Raw genomic sequence first — 15,103 nt, 5'->3', positions numbered from 1 at the left:
ATGAAAATCCCTCCAAAGGGACTGGCTGGGCCATGGGACCATCTCTAGAGCAATCATTTACCGTGTCCAGCACTGTGCTTGTGAGCCCAGCTTTGTGGCCCAGAGAGTGGGGTTCTCTAAGGATAGCTGGAAGGACCCTCAAGATGAAAGAAGTTTGCATTCTCTAGTTTTTTAAAAGCCAAGGCAGGGCCCCCATGAGGATGTGATGGCTGGAGAGAGATGGAAGGTAACACACTACTACCTAAGCCAAGGCCCAGGGATTCCTTCCTCCTTTAGATTTCTTTGGCTCGATGCTCCTACACCACTGTGTTACTCCTTCCAAATGGTCTCAAATATGTCTATTTAGTATTTCAACTAAGCTGCACATTTTCTGAGGAAATTAACAAGGGCCGTAGTGTTAATTTCTTTGACAAATCCTCTGGCACCTCTGATAGGACAGAGTTGGCCATTAGTAGATTCTCAGGAGAGATTTACACTTTGATTCCAACCAGAGGAACCCATGCCTCTCCAGCTAAAAGAGTTCCTCAGGAGTCCAGAAGCAGTCTTGTCATAAACACAGGCATCCAAAATCAGTTTCTTGAAAGAGCTTCCCACATACCAGGCCAACTAAAAACAACTTGGATTTTTCCAACCACTGATTTTTCAAAACCTCTCTGTTGGATCTTGCATCTCTCCCTGAGGCTATACCTCAGGACGTCCTTGAAGCAGCCTCCATTACACTGAGATGTTAAATCAAAACCTTATTCTCTCAATATACTTGCAGAGTCTCTGTCTCCTCTTGTGTCGGAGATTTCCAAGACCACCTTAGGTTCAGTGACTCACTAGAAGAACTAACAGGGTCAACATACAGTTGTACTCACAGTTATGACTTATTATGGTGAAAACGTATAAAACAAAATCAGCAAAGAGAAAAGGCACATGAGGCAAAGTCTGGAGGAAACCAGGTGCAAGCTTCCATGAGTCCTTTCCAGTAGAGTCCCCCAGGACAAATTCATTTCCTCCAGCCTCAAATTACCGCAACACCTGTGAAATGTTGTCGGCCAGTGAAGCTCGTTGGAGACTCAGGGCTCCAAGTTTTCATTTGCGACTGGTCAGGTAAGCCTCCAAAATTCCGTATTCCCAGAAGACAGGTGTTCAGCATAAACCACATTGTTTTTCAATTTGGGCACAAATAGCTACTCTTGGTTAAGGTAGTGGGAACTGTCCTGAAATCTAAATTCCCTGGCATAAGCCAAAGGCCAGTCTTTCTAAGAAAGGCCAGGCCTTTCTATGGATAACGGTCTTGGGCCTGGTGTTAGCCCTTTTTACACTCATGCTGATGTGAGAGTGAGAAAGGCTGGCCCGCCCTGGAGGAAAAATCAGCCATCCTGGGTCATGAGGCTCCACCAGGCTCCACCAGGGATAGACTGGGAGAGGAAGGCACAGAGAGAAAATTTCTTATTTACCTAGTGTTTTTTGAACTTGGCTTTTAGGAGACAAATGCTTTAAAGCTGACTTTGTTTTTGATGAACCGTCTTCACAGGTTCTATTCTAAACCTCTTTTTAAAGACGGCACATTAGGGGCACCTGAATGGCTCAGTCAGTTAAGCATCCGCCTTTGGTTCAGGTCATGATCCCAGAGTCCTGGGATCGAGCCCTGCATCTGGCTCCCTGCTCAGCAGGAAACCTGCTTCTCCCTCTCCCACTCCCCCTGCTTGTGTACTGCCTCTCACCCTCTTTCTCCCTGTGTCAAATAAATAAATAAAATCTTAAAAAAAAAGAAAAAAAAGACATCGCATTTTACCATGAGCTATCCATCACGTAGCTTCTATCAGGGTCACCTTGACCTAGCAGTAGGGTGGAGAGTTGTCTTGTGACTGTCCCATTCAAGCAAGCTCCCCACACATCAGCTCAGCCTGCAGGAAGGTACTGGGTACCATTGCCCCACCAAATCCAGAAATGCGGGCCCCTTCTGCCCCAGCAATCTCCTTCCACGCTCCTATCCCAGCAGGCTCCAACCAGCTTCTTGCCTTTACACTTCTCCTTGCGCCTGCCAAGCCCCAAGAGACGCAGAAACATCTGGCCCAAGACTCTTCCACCAGTTTCTGTCTTTGGGGTGAAGGTAGGAGGAGTGTTCTGTTCTCCTGCAGATGGAAAATGCCCGAGGCTCCAACAAATTCCCAAAACACTTTCTTAAGGAAAATTCCCATTCCCTAATAGTCTTCCACATCATTGTATATACAGGCTAAACAGGGGTGTGCTTATGGATGCACACACGTGTGCGTGTGTGTGTGTGTGTGTGTGTGCACGTGTACACGTAAAACCAGACGGAACAAGTTTAGGGGCCACCTTTAGCTAGTCCAGCATAGATGGCCCGGCATGTATCTTTAGATTAGCTTCAGCCTCAGGGTCTCAGCCTAGATTCCAAGACAGGAAAAGTGCCAAATATTCGTGCACATTCATAAATATATTTATAAGTAAATACCACTCAGTATTCAATGACTGTCTAGTTTTGCCAGTAAAAAAAAAATGGTGCCAAAAAAACAAGAAGAGACAACTTCAGTATTCATCGTATTTCCCTATAAGCTTCTCTCTTTAGATCTGCACAGCCACAGTTCTCCACTTTTCCCCAGCAATACGGGTTTCAGAACTTTCTCAAGATGGCTATAGCTTTTTGCCTTTCCATGGCAAGTACCACCCGCTGTGGGCTCCTCTCCAAAGATCGTGGGCTGCGCTTTCATTTCTTCTGTGTGTCATAAGCTGTTGACTTCGTATACTTGTCACTGCTAGGCTCAACTGCCCTGGTATTTCCCAGATTTGACACACACACGAGTTTGTGTGAGTGGGCCCAGGCGCACACCATGAAATGGTCATGGGAGGAATATACAACAAATCCTTCTGAATCTTGGCAGTGACAGATCCTTTGAAGTCAGATAACTACAATAGCATAATAACACACGGGAGCAACAAGAGCACATGCGGGGAGATGTGGCCTGAAAGGAACAGAAGTATTGCGCACAGTTCTGATAATCCTACCCAACTGCTTCTAGAAATATCAGGTGACTCCAAATGTTGGGAGAGATTTATTTAGAACGGAGACCATTATTGCTGGATTGTCTAAGGAGAAACTGCTCCAGAGGGAATCTGAGATGGGCAATAGGACAGCTGCCTAAAAAGACAGTGTAGATAATGGTCCATCCCTTTTATTCATTCCCACATTCCCAAACACATTTCCTCTGGCCTCAACGAAAACAATGAATATTGCAGTATTATGATTGTAATATTCAGAACATTTTGGAAATTAATTTTAACAATCAATTTTTATTAAGTAACCTAACAAAAACAAAAATAGTATCACTAGTGCTTAGTCCAAGTTCCAGAACATAGTAGGAGCTCACTTAAATATTGGTAGAATCCATGTTCCTTTTGCTGATAATGACTTCTGCCGCTGTGACAACGTGGAAAATGGCCTTTTTAGCCCTTATGATTTAGCTTATGCCCTGAAGTTCTAGTCTTTTCCTCCCTGGTGCTTCTGTTGCTTTTCTCCTCGAGCAATATCTGTGTATTGTACAGTACAATAACTGTGGATCCTGTTTCACTGTTTATATGTTCTCTTTCACTGTGAGCTCTGGAAAACAGAAACGGTGTTCCAGAGGGGTACCTGGGTGGCTCAGTTGGTGAAGTGTCTGCATTTAGCTCCAGTCATGATCCCAGGGTCCCCCCGCCCCCACAATGTCCGGCTCTCTGCTCAGCAGGGAGCCTGCTTCTCCCTCTTCCTCTGCTGCTCCCCCTACCTGTGCTCGCTCTCTGTCAAATAAATAAATAAAATTTAAAAGAAAAAGAAAAATGGCGTCCCAGAGTAGTAGTCCCAATAACTACTAGTTCCTCAATACATGTTTGTAAAATAAATGAATGAACAAATGAGCTGATAGACGAAGAATTCTTAAATGTACCTTTTGCTATCTCATGGGTTTTAATGTGAACCACTAGTGTTCACTGTCCAATATTGAGTTTATGAGATCTACATCAAAAAAAACTGTGTAAATCCTCATTCTAAAGACCACACCCATTTCCTTTTTCCTGCCCTCAATGATCTGGGACAACTAGGGGGCCATCATCTAAGAGACTTTAAACTATTTAAGGAACATATTTGCTACCTTGTTGCTGGACCATCCACTGTGTAAACAGTCCAGCTCCCTTGACCTTTACCAAAGGTCGTATTTTCACAGCTTTAAATAATATGTGCCACTCTGCTACTTCAATTCATTTGAAGAGTTTACTGTTTTTTTAGTGAGGCTTTGTGGTGCAGAATGAAAGGGGCCATTTCTCACTGCTCCAGAAAGATAAGATCAGGAAGCTAACAAGGAAGGAAGGGGTTTGTAGGAAGGGGCAAACATCAAAGCACCAGCAGGTTTCATCAACCTGTCCCTGCAAACAAACAGTTTATAAAACAGAAAACAAAACAAAACACAGAACTAATCATTGGAAGAGATTGTAGTCTTTATTCCCAAAGGCCTTTTACTTTCCAAAAGTGAAAATCAAACCATATTTAACTTCAAACTAACATGCCAGGAAGTCTCCAAAATTAAATAGTTAATATTATAATAACATCATCATAACTTAGGGACATATTAGTGAAAATAATCTAATTAAAATAAAATAAGACTTTGAAAGTCAGTTTTGTTTAAATAGGTAACAGAAGTCGTATTTTAAGTCCCCTTAGGTTTGCTGGTTGTTAGTGCTTCCCTAAGTAAAGTGCTCAGAGCTAAAACTGTAAATCAGCAAGGATTTAATGAAAGCCTTTGACCTTGGCCCAATTAGGTCTATAATAGTTCCTAAAGAAATATGTCACAGTCTTTGAGGAACTTTCAAACCTCCTTCGTTTAAAACATATGTATTGCTTACAGGGTGATATCTCTCCTAGAAGAATCTGATCTAAGGCACAACTCCCCTTTCTTTCTTTCTTTTTTTAAAAGATTTTATTTATTTATTTGACAGAGAGAGAGACAGCAAGAGAGGGAACATAAGCAGGGAGAGTGGGAGAGGGAGAAGCAGGCTTCCCTCGGAGCAGAATCCTGGGATCCTGACCTGAGCCAAAGGCAGAAGTTTAATGACTGAGCCACCCAGGTGCCTCTCAACTTCCCTTTCTTCCTTCAGTCCCTCCCTCCTTCAGATCTCCTGGGACCCCTCCTATCTTGCACACCTTCCAAAAAGTAAACTCCACAGTCTCTCTTAGCTATCATCCACTCATTCATGCTACTAACATTTATTGATTCACTAATATCTTTTTAGATTTTATTTATTTATTTGAGAGAGACAATGCGTGAGCAGGGGGAGGAGCAGAGAGGGAGGGAGAAGCCGACTCCCTGCTGAGCAGAGAGCCCAATGTGGGATTTGATCCCAGGACCTGGAGATCATGGCCTGAACCAGAGGCAAATGCTTGACCAACTGAGCCCCCCAGCTGCTCCAATTCACTAATATTTCTAATTAATGTATTAGGTATAAAAGCTCAAGCTAATGCCCGAGTCTGACCCAGGACTCTGTATTGGGCACCGGGCTAGGCATAAAACTATAAAGATGACATAGTCCAGCCTCAAGGAGCTCACAGATCTCTTACTGGTAACAAACATAAGGCAGGCAACTTTAATATACTGTCACGATTTGGCAAGTGTACAATAAAGGCATGAATTTAGTACCATAGTTACACGAGAGAGGAAGTATCAAAGCCATACTCATTGTCAGGAAAACTCTCCCATAGATACAGTTTTGAACTATAAGAGAGAATCAGGCTATCTTGGTTCATGCACAGTATCCAACACCTAATACACTGCCCTCTTTTCAGATTTATGTATGGTGAACTCACTTCAATAATTTTGTCTCCAGTGGGACTATGGGAACCTGGCTCCGTGAGCTCAGAACAAGTTGGGGATGAGGGAGAAAGTGTTGGTAACCTTTGGTTAATTCAGAACTTCAGCCAACTCATCACTGGACTCGGACCATGTAAATTTCTTACAGGACTTAATTTTCCAGACTAATTGTCCTTAGTGATCAAGTCATCCCCAAATATACAAACTACTACTGGTAGTTTGCAGAGATTGTACAATCCAAATATGACAAAGAAAAGTAGAGCCTTTTCTTTGAATTATTTATTCAACAGTATCTATCAAGCCCCTGCCTCATGGTTTTATTATGCATCTGTTTCTATTGTCAGGGAATCATTGGCCAAGTTGATAGGTCTTTGCAGAAAGAATAAAGGGTACTATTAAACTAACTAGTAAATTTTTAATTATTTATTTTCTCAATTACACTTGCTATAAAGTTGACTAAATTGTTTTTAAAAATTCCTCTATGGAAAAAAAAATGCCTCTATGCTCCTATGGCAAGGAATATTCATTCAATATTATTAAAGTGGGGCATCTTTCCTTCAGGTTATATTTGTTTTCAACAACATGTAAATGCTATTTGAATTTGCTTCAATGAGTAAATATTTCACAAATATACATTCTAACAATATCATGCTTACAAAATGACATTTTGATTTTGCCAGTCTAGATAATGTCATAGAAAAGAACACTTCAAAAACAGAAATCACATAATTATATGTAACACAAATTCTGATATCATGAAATTGAAAACCCCACAGAAAAAATATATAAAAGACAGATTTCGGCGCATGTGACTGGCTCAGTCACTACAACATGAGACTTTTGATCTCAGGGTTGTAAGTTCAAGCCCCACATAGGGTGTAGAGATTGCTTAAAAATAAACTCTTTCAATAAAAAGATCTGAAATTTATGAAAAGATGCTCAACCTTTAGCCTAATTCAATATGGGCCCATTAGTATTTTAACTTGATCCCAATTGCTCACCTACCAAAGATATCACTATAAAAAGGGATGCAGTGTAACAATATCCAACGAAATCTAAAAACGCAGCCATCCTTTGGCCCAGAAATTTCCCTTAGAGGAATCAGTCCTACAGATGAACTCCCATGTGTGCACGCTGCTTGCCTCCAAGGACACAGCAGAGCACCACTGGTAGCAACAAGCTTCCACATATGTCCCTTCTGTCCATCCCTATAGCTTTGCTTCCTGATCAGGCACCCATCACCTCCCACCCCAGTCACAGGAGGGGTGCTCGACCTAGTCTCCCTCTCTCGCCTTTCTCCCTCCCCCATCTACAGGAGCCAGAGTAATGGTTTTAAAACAGAGATCGGATTACATCATTTGGCTTAAAACCCCACCAGGGCCTTTCCATCATGCCAAGAATGGAATCCATTGCACTTACCTATGGCCTATGAGGACCCATCTACCCCGCCTCAGCCTCCTGCCTCCTGCCTTCATCCCGCGACTCTTTGGCTTTACTTACCTTCAGAGTCCCAGACACAGAGACCTCTCTGGGCTTCCCAGGCACGCCCGGTTCCCTTACGCTTCAGGCTTTCTTGGCGTGGACTCCTTGCCCTCATTTTATAACGGTGCCTCCCTCTAGCCCTTCAAGCTCTATGCTAAACGCCATTCCTTGGGCACCCCAGCTAGAGCGATAACCAGGCGCGCACTGTGTATACACAGCATCCCATTTTCTTCCTCCTTACATCATCTGTTTTCATTTGGCTGTGTTCCTGTTCATTATGTATTTGTTTACATACTTCCCTCCCCTGTCATGTAAGCTCTATGAGAGCTTAGTTCCCTGCCGCATTATCAGCAACCAGAAAAGTGTCTGCCCATAATGAGTGTTGAATAAATGCTTGTTGAATGAATGAAGAATGGAATACATTATACCATCCCCATCAAACAGAACACTGTGCAGCCGTTTAAAAAAAAAAAAAAATGCAGGGGTGGACATTCCGAGTGTTGTCTTCTCACCGAGCCGGCGCTCTCGCACCTGCCCTGCCCTTGGCCTCCCACCGAGACCTCATCTCAGATGTCTCTGTTCCAGTCTTCGTGCCATTCTCGATTCATGCCATGCCTGTGCCTCAAGGCGTTGGTGCTTGTTACTTGCACACCTCTCCCCTGCATGGTTCCCTGGCTCAGCCAGCTGGGGAGGACTCACAAGTCTACTCACAAACACCTTCCCTAACCACTAGCGACATCCCCCACCCCCATCACTCTCTGTCTTCTGACCCTGCTGTACTTTTCTTCACTGCACCTGTCATTTGAAACAAAAGTGCCTACTTACTCATGGACATGTGGACATGCGCACTACATGCTTCCACTGACTGGAACGTTCCTTGATGCTCTTTTCTGCCATAACCTCCCCAGCATAGAGTAGCAGCTGAACAAATATTGGATTGGTGGAGAAAGAGGAAGTGAATGCATTCTTGAGTGCAAAAAAGCAAGGTATGCCCAGAGTATGCCGCTGCCATTTGTATTAAATAAAGGTAATGACTCCTATATATAAACTCTCTAAAGGGAAATCCAAGATCACGCTAACAGTGATCGCCTTTATGGTTGGAACTGAAAGGCAGGAATAGAAGGAAAACATATGGTCCTGCATATCTTGACTTTGAATAAAATTTCATTTTTACCATGGGCATTAATTTTTTTGAAAAAAATTTAATAATTAGGTGTCTGGGTGGCTCAGTGGGTTAAGCCTCTACCTTTAGCTTAGGCCATGATCCCAGGGTCCTGGGATTGAGCCCCCCGCATTGGGCTCTCTGCTCAGCAGGGAGCCTGCTTCCTCCTCTCTCTCTGCCTGGCTCTTTGCCTAGTTGTGTGACCTGTCTGTCAAATAAATAAACTCTTTTAAAAAAAATTTTTAAATTGTCTCATATTGGACAGTTTTGCAAGGTTAAGTGTTTGAAGCCAATAGAAAATCAAGGCCCCTCATAGCGTTACAGCCAAATGATAAGCTTTCAACAACCATTTATCTAGCAGTCCTGTAAATTACCTCCGCCCTATTCAGTCTCTTCTTTGGATGTTGATGAAAATGTATTGTTAGGAAGGATACTTATACTTTCTGCTGGACGAGATATATATTCCTTAAGACAAATATGGGAGGAAACAGGGTCATGTGGGTCTCTAACAGGATAAAACCCACATAAATACAACAAGCTTCTGCACATTTCATATATCAGGAAAAGTGCCTCTATACCCAAGATACTTTGAATCTGCTTACAAGGTCGAAATATGACCTCAATGTTTTTTGGTTTTTGTTTTTTTAAATAAAAACTCTCCACCAATGGACTCTACCTATCCTTAACTGGCTGATTTTTTTAGTGTTTTTCTGACCATCGGTTTCATCAAACAACTGTATCTTCCTTTGAGAAAACCAACTCTTTGAGTATCTGGATTTATTTAAAAAACAATTATAGGAGTGTCCCCTTGCTCTAGTTAAGGATTCTTTTCATTATGAAAATAGTAAACTTTTAAAATATGGTTCAATACAAAAAATTACACAGAAATTTCAAGAGCACCATCATTGAACACACAGGTACTCAGTAATTACTTGCTGGTTGGATGAACACACCTATTGAAAATCAGTAGAGTGAAATGGACAAGAGTGTGGGTTGGGATCCAGTCATCCCCGTGTTCAGATTCTCTCTCTGCCGTTCATTAGCTGAGTATGACCTTCAACAAGTGACTTAACCTCTCAATATTCCTTACAGAGATAAAACAAGTGAATAATGTCTCCTTTGAAGTTAGTTGTATTAAGTGAAAGATGTGGGTAAATAAAACCTTGATATATTTTATCACATATTGCGTTTTTTCGTGTATTATAATATCAGATATGATTTCATCTACTTAATTCCTGCTTGCCTGAATGGAAGCAAATGAATGGCAAGAAAAAAACAAATCCGTTATTATATTTTTGGAAATACAATACAGAAAACGATACATGAATATAATTACCTATTTAATTTCTTCCTATGTATCTATAGCACCGGAACGGTGTCTGGCACATGGTGTATGTTCGGTAAATGGTGATTAGCAGAATGAGAAGGAACACAAAATACTCAGAGGGTTTGACTCTCCTTTGTCATATCCACGAAGACCCATTTTGTGCATAACATTCTCTAGGACACTTCATTGCACTGGTACAGGGAGGAGTAAAAGACTTTGTGTAATTGAGATTTTTTTTTTTATGGCCTTAAATTTAGGAGAAAACAATGAACAGGTATGTAAGTAAATTATGGCCGCTTATAACAGTTGCTAACAGTTGCTAACATCTCTTGATGATTAGTCATTCTGCTGAGTAAATACTATGACTTAATATCCTGTCCAAGTTATTTTCATAGTGTTACTTGCTTCCCACTTTCTTAATTAGAAATACTAAATGTAAATGCTTTATTTAATGTCCCAGACTAGGATAGTATATCGGGTGTTTGGGGCAGGAAAGGGAAACGTGGTACAAATTGCTTCCGATTCAGAGACTAAACAAATGTGTTCCCTCAGGTGACGAAAGGTTTTTTTTTTCCTTTTAATTTTTTGGCTTTTCCCCCCTGCTTTTCCTTCTGGCACTTTCGGTTTGTTTAGTAAAGTTTAGAATTCTCACAAAGGGCCTTATAAACACGTGTTATGAGATTTTAAATCTGATTTGAAAGTGCCTCTCTCCTACTCCCTCTGAGTAAAGTGACCTTTTTAAATGGAGGGAAGTGGGTTTAGATGACAGTCATGATAAATGCGGTCATGTTCACTCAATAAAATAAGGCCCAATGCATTTGAGGATAAATCAGTGAAATGTACAGCCCCACCTGTCTGTCTCCATCATTCATTTCCACTGTCACTTTCACAGTGGCTGATGGATCACAGTTGCTGTAAAATTAGACAGCCTTTAATCTCATTTCATCCTGATTAGCTTCTCTTTACCCTTTCCCTCTAACTCACTGACTGACACGCTAAAAACTCACACCGGGCTGTATATGAACATGAGTACAAACTTCTCCTCCAATACCCGCCTGTGAGGGCAAGGCAGGCACCCACCTCTCGAGAAATCTGGAAAGGGTCAGGCCTGGATTCCTTGTTATTTAAAAGGGTAATCAATACTGCAGGGCCCAGTGCCATTCTAAACAGATGTTTGCTCTCGCTCACTGCCCTATTTGTTTTGTTTTGCTTCAGGTTTAATCAGAAGTCAAATTAGGTCTTTTGCAAAACTCGAACATTGATTTAATATAGATTTTTTCTAATAAATTTGGAATGTTACACACTCAGAATGATTTCAAAGAGTTATTTGTGTGTATTTATAGCCTCCTGATTCGCGGCAATAATTTAGAAAAGACAATAATTCAGGAATGAGAATACTAAAATACTCAGCCAAGATATACAGCGTTTAAGGTTTAAAAACAAGAGCAAAAAATGGGAATGCCTTCAAGTAGCCTTTATATGAGGACTTCAAAAAGCTTCTCTCTTATTTTGAAGTTTCCATGGTTTAGTGCAATAGTTGTCCTTTGTTTGCATAAAGCATAACAATAGGGGTAATCAAATGAAAAAGAGGCTTAAGAATAAATCATGTATTATTTCCTTCACTTAATTTCTGCCTGCCTGAGTGGGAGCAAATAAACGGCAAGAACAAAACGCAAGGGTTGTTATATTTTCAGAGATCGCGCTCTATTATCGAACTGGACTTCTAGTTAAAAAGATGGTAATACAGGTTTTCCTTATTTATAAAGTTTGGGCACTGAACTGACCAAAAATTCAAATATCACAAAAGTGGCAGTCATAACAGAAGTTGGTTATAGCCCATGGCTCCTACCTGCGTCCCGTGTGAATAGATGCCTGTGGATGGCAAACATGCTGGGAGTCTACACTGCCCAGATGATACGACCAAGAACTGGAGTGGCACCGGGCTGTTCCCAATGGACACAGCATCGAGCACATATGAGTAGCCTAGTTTTCTGTTGGCTCTTTGGGAACTGGCATCATCATCTAAACAATGATGATCTTTTTTTTTTTTTTTTTGATGTTCGAAACCCATTCCATTTTTGTTGGTCTGCAAACTCAACGCACATTCTGCCCCACTGGATTCTGAGAAACTAGATGGTATCTCTGCAGAGCTGTATGGTTAAAAGCATTTTCCAAAGAGATACCTTAGGGTAGAGGGACAAAAGGACATTCCCAAGATGACTCCCCAAGTCAGTGACCTAATTAATGGACCATACAAATCCACATCTAGTTTTCCACATTATCACAGAAATCAGGGGCTTCTGTACCAAGGCCTTCTGGCATTATAGACATAAGCTCAAAAACAATGAATATTCATAGTAAAAAATAAATAACTAATAAAATAACCCAAACTCCTAAAATCCTTTAGTAAGAAGCTTAAATGATCTCATTTGCTCTTTCCGAAGCTGTGTTACAGATTTCAAAGCTATGCCTGTTCCTTATTCGCGGTATTTACATATCTTAGCCAGCATAAATGCATTCTGAGAAAAATAAAAGGTAGGGAAAACAAAATGAAATGAGAGATATATATCATCCAAAATAAGTTGGCTATAAGCTAGGCTCTCTGTCTTTCAGCACTGGCAAAAGAGCACAAAGTAAGAGCTGGCCCTGACTCATATTGATTTCCCACTGCACTGGTTTCTTAAGTGCTCTGTTGATCCGTGTCAAGCAATAAGTTCCCTGCCTGAACATGCACATCACCTCCCCATTTGTCCTCACCTAGATTTAAGGTGCCCATATGATGAGCTGAACAAGGACATCATTTTTCCTACTGGTGTCACTGGGTCCAAACCACCGCATGTGATATGATAACTAATTCCGCGTGAGTTTACATTTGCCATATGAGACGATAAGAGCAGAGGCCAGCGCTGTGCGGCACACGGGCTGACCGGGCTGTCCTGGCCTCCCTGTGCATGTCCCCGAAAGAGAATGTAAATGAGAACAGACAAATGCAGAGAAACCTGGCTTGGGTGGGTTTCTGAAGAACAGGCCCTCCTTCCAGCCACCACACTGAGGCTCAGGAGGGCCGGGAGGGGGTGGGGGGGGGAGGGCGAGACCAAGGGAATGGATATTTGTGATATTCCTGACAGTTTTTATCTTTGTTCCAGAAGAGCTCCTAAGCAGATAGATAGAAAATGTGTGATTGTGCTGCTAATGACATTGTACAGGAGATTAAGCGTATACATTTGGAGAAGGCATTAAATCAGCAGGACCTTAATTTAAAAACTTAAAACTGTATGGAAATTCAGCTTGCTCATTGCTGTGGAATAGAAAGCTCCCAAGCACCCTGAGTCTGTTTCTGGAAAGATTGCCAGCAAACCAAGTCTGGGCAGAGCATCTTCATGGCTCCAAGTGTATGCGGGGTTATTTCCTCCAAGAAATAACCCCCAGCTCTGACCGCTTGGGAGGATCGGTCGTTGTTTTAGAATGCAATCCCCATCATCAGGCAGGTGAGGAGAACTTCAGAATCGAAAGCAGCATGACAGGTTGTCCTTGACTAATTTGCCGAATAACATTATGTAAAATTAGTCAAAAGGGGTTGGGTTTGAAATTGCCGGGAACACACACACGGCTGAGCCCCTGTGGATGGGTGGGTTCCCCGCTCTGCTGCTTATGCTCTGGTCTTCCTTCCGACTCACTCTCACATTCTGTGCCCTTTGGTGGAAGCAAAAAACTAGGGCGCCAAGGTATCAAGTCCTAAGATGGAGAATTTCATGCGTCTTTTTCTCCCCCCCTCCCTCCCCAATTCCAGTTATGCCGTACAACAGTGCCCACCACTGCGTTGTGGAGGTAGAAAACTTCTTGTTTGTGCTGGGTGGAGAGGACCAGTGGAACCCCAACGGTAACTATTGAACTCAACAAGTATGTGTGTTGTGGAAGACGCCGGTAGCAGCCCGTTTCGCAATTACTGTGGAAAATAGATTTCTGTGCGCAGGGACAAATGCAACAGTCGGTAAATTGGGCTGACAATTGGAGGGAGGGTCAACCATTGAGCCGGCAGAGGACACACGCAGCAGAGCATTCGCTCATTGACTGTCTGGGGATTTGGCTTCGCAGTGACGCCCCGGCCCCTCTCCTTATCCATCCCCTGAGGAACGCTACGAGCATTAAGCACAGACTCCCCAGAGGCAGGTAGCAAGCTGCAGCTATTAAGAATTCTCACCACCTTCTCCACCACTTTTCTCCCGTTTTATCAGTACAGTAAGGCAGTTTCCATAAATTAGCTTTATCTGCGGTCATAATGCCTAACCCAAGCTCAAGTTCTTTGGCCTTGGGGTGGCTGCACCTGGTGCAAGGGCTCCTTTCGAAGACCATCCGCCCTCCTCCCCGTTCATGGGATTATTTCGTAAATGCATCACAAAGAGAAACTGAACATATTAACACCCTTCCCAAGCCAACACAGGGAGAGCACTGTGCCTTGCAGAATACACGAAATTATCGAAGTATTTTTGGAACGCTTGCGTGTGAAGGAGGAGTCGCGGTTGTAGCCTTCTGTGTAACAGAGATCATTATGACCGAGAAACCATAAAACAGCTTGCAGGTACACATTTTTACTCTAAAACCCCCAGAACATCCAAGCGAAATTACATATACTGCATATATTTTATTGTGAATGCTCTCTTTCAGCATCTGCACCAAGGCAAATTATAGAAAATTGTTACATCTGTTCACTCTAGAAAATCTTCAAGGAAAACAACCCAGGCCACCCTCTAGGAACATTTCTTTGAGGAGAGCAGGATGTTCTTTCTCAAAACCTGCAGCTGTGTTGGTTCCTCTCTTCAGCGTTCCAAAGGGGACAATTCCTGAGCTTTGTGAGAAACAGGTTTAGAACAGGAACAAAAGAGATATTTAATATCTCTCCTCTAACTTATCTTTGCAGTGACAGACTTGACGTGTCCCCAGAAAACGCTGGCAGATGTGCAATCTGCTGTAAACTCCCCATTTACTGTTTAACCTGTTCTCCCTTCCTCAAATCGCTGAAGGGATCTGAATTGAATAGAGCCTTCGTAAGTGAACAGTGCACAGCCATCAGGTTTATCTAAGCAACAAATCTGCCGAACAATCTTCCTAAAGGCCAGCTTAAAACTAACACGTGACAAAAGAAGGCTGCCAAGTCCTATTTCTGGGGAATGATGCCCTCTTAGCTGGTCTCCTGTCCCAGGTGGAGCAGGTCTCTGTTAAAATGTCCGTATCGGTGCGACCACTTGGGTGTTCACAAAACACTATGAACTTCCCATTCCTCTGAGA

At 42.4% G+C, this 15,103-nt stretch overlaps 1 protein-coding gene across 3 annotated transcripts in view; it reads left to right on the top strand.

Annotated features, from left to right (window-relative positions):
• The window catches only part of KLHL14 (kelch like family member 14), a 98,550-nt gene that overhangs the window by 61,657 nt on the left and 21,790 nt on the right, over positions 1-15,103 (top strand). For 2 of the 3 annotated variants that reach the window (XM_004742896.3, XM_045065491.1), the window contains one exon: positions 13,608-13,697. The exons of the other annotated variant lie outside the window; for it this stretch is intronic. In XM_004742896.3, the coding sequence (XP_004742953.1) occupies positions 13,608-13,697 (90 nt within the window). The remainder of the gene's footprint in view (positions 1-13,607; positions 13,698-15,103) is intronic. 3 annotated transcript variants of the gene reach the window in all.

Source organism: Mustela putorius, unplaced genomic scaffold, assembly GCF_011764305.1.
Source record: "Mustela putorius furo isolate JIRA1106 unplaced genomic scaffold, ASM1176430v1.1 tig00003858_pilon_pilon_pilon, whole genome shotgun sequence".
NCBI classification, from domain to species: Eukaryota; Metazoa; Chordata; class Mammalia; order Carnivora; family Mustelidae; genus Mustela; species Mustela putorius.
The sequence above is the reverse complement of the archived record's forward strand: the minus strand, read 5'-3'. Positions and strand labels throughout refer to the sequence as shown.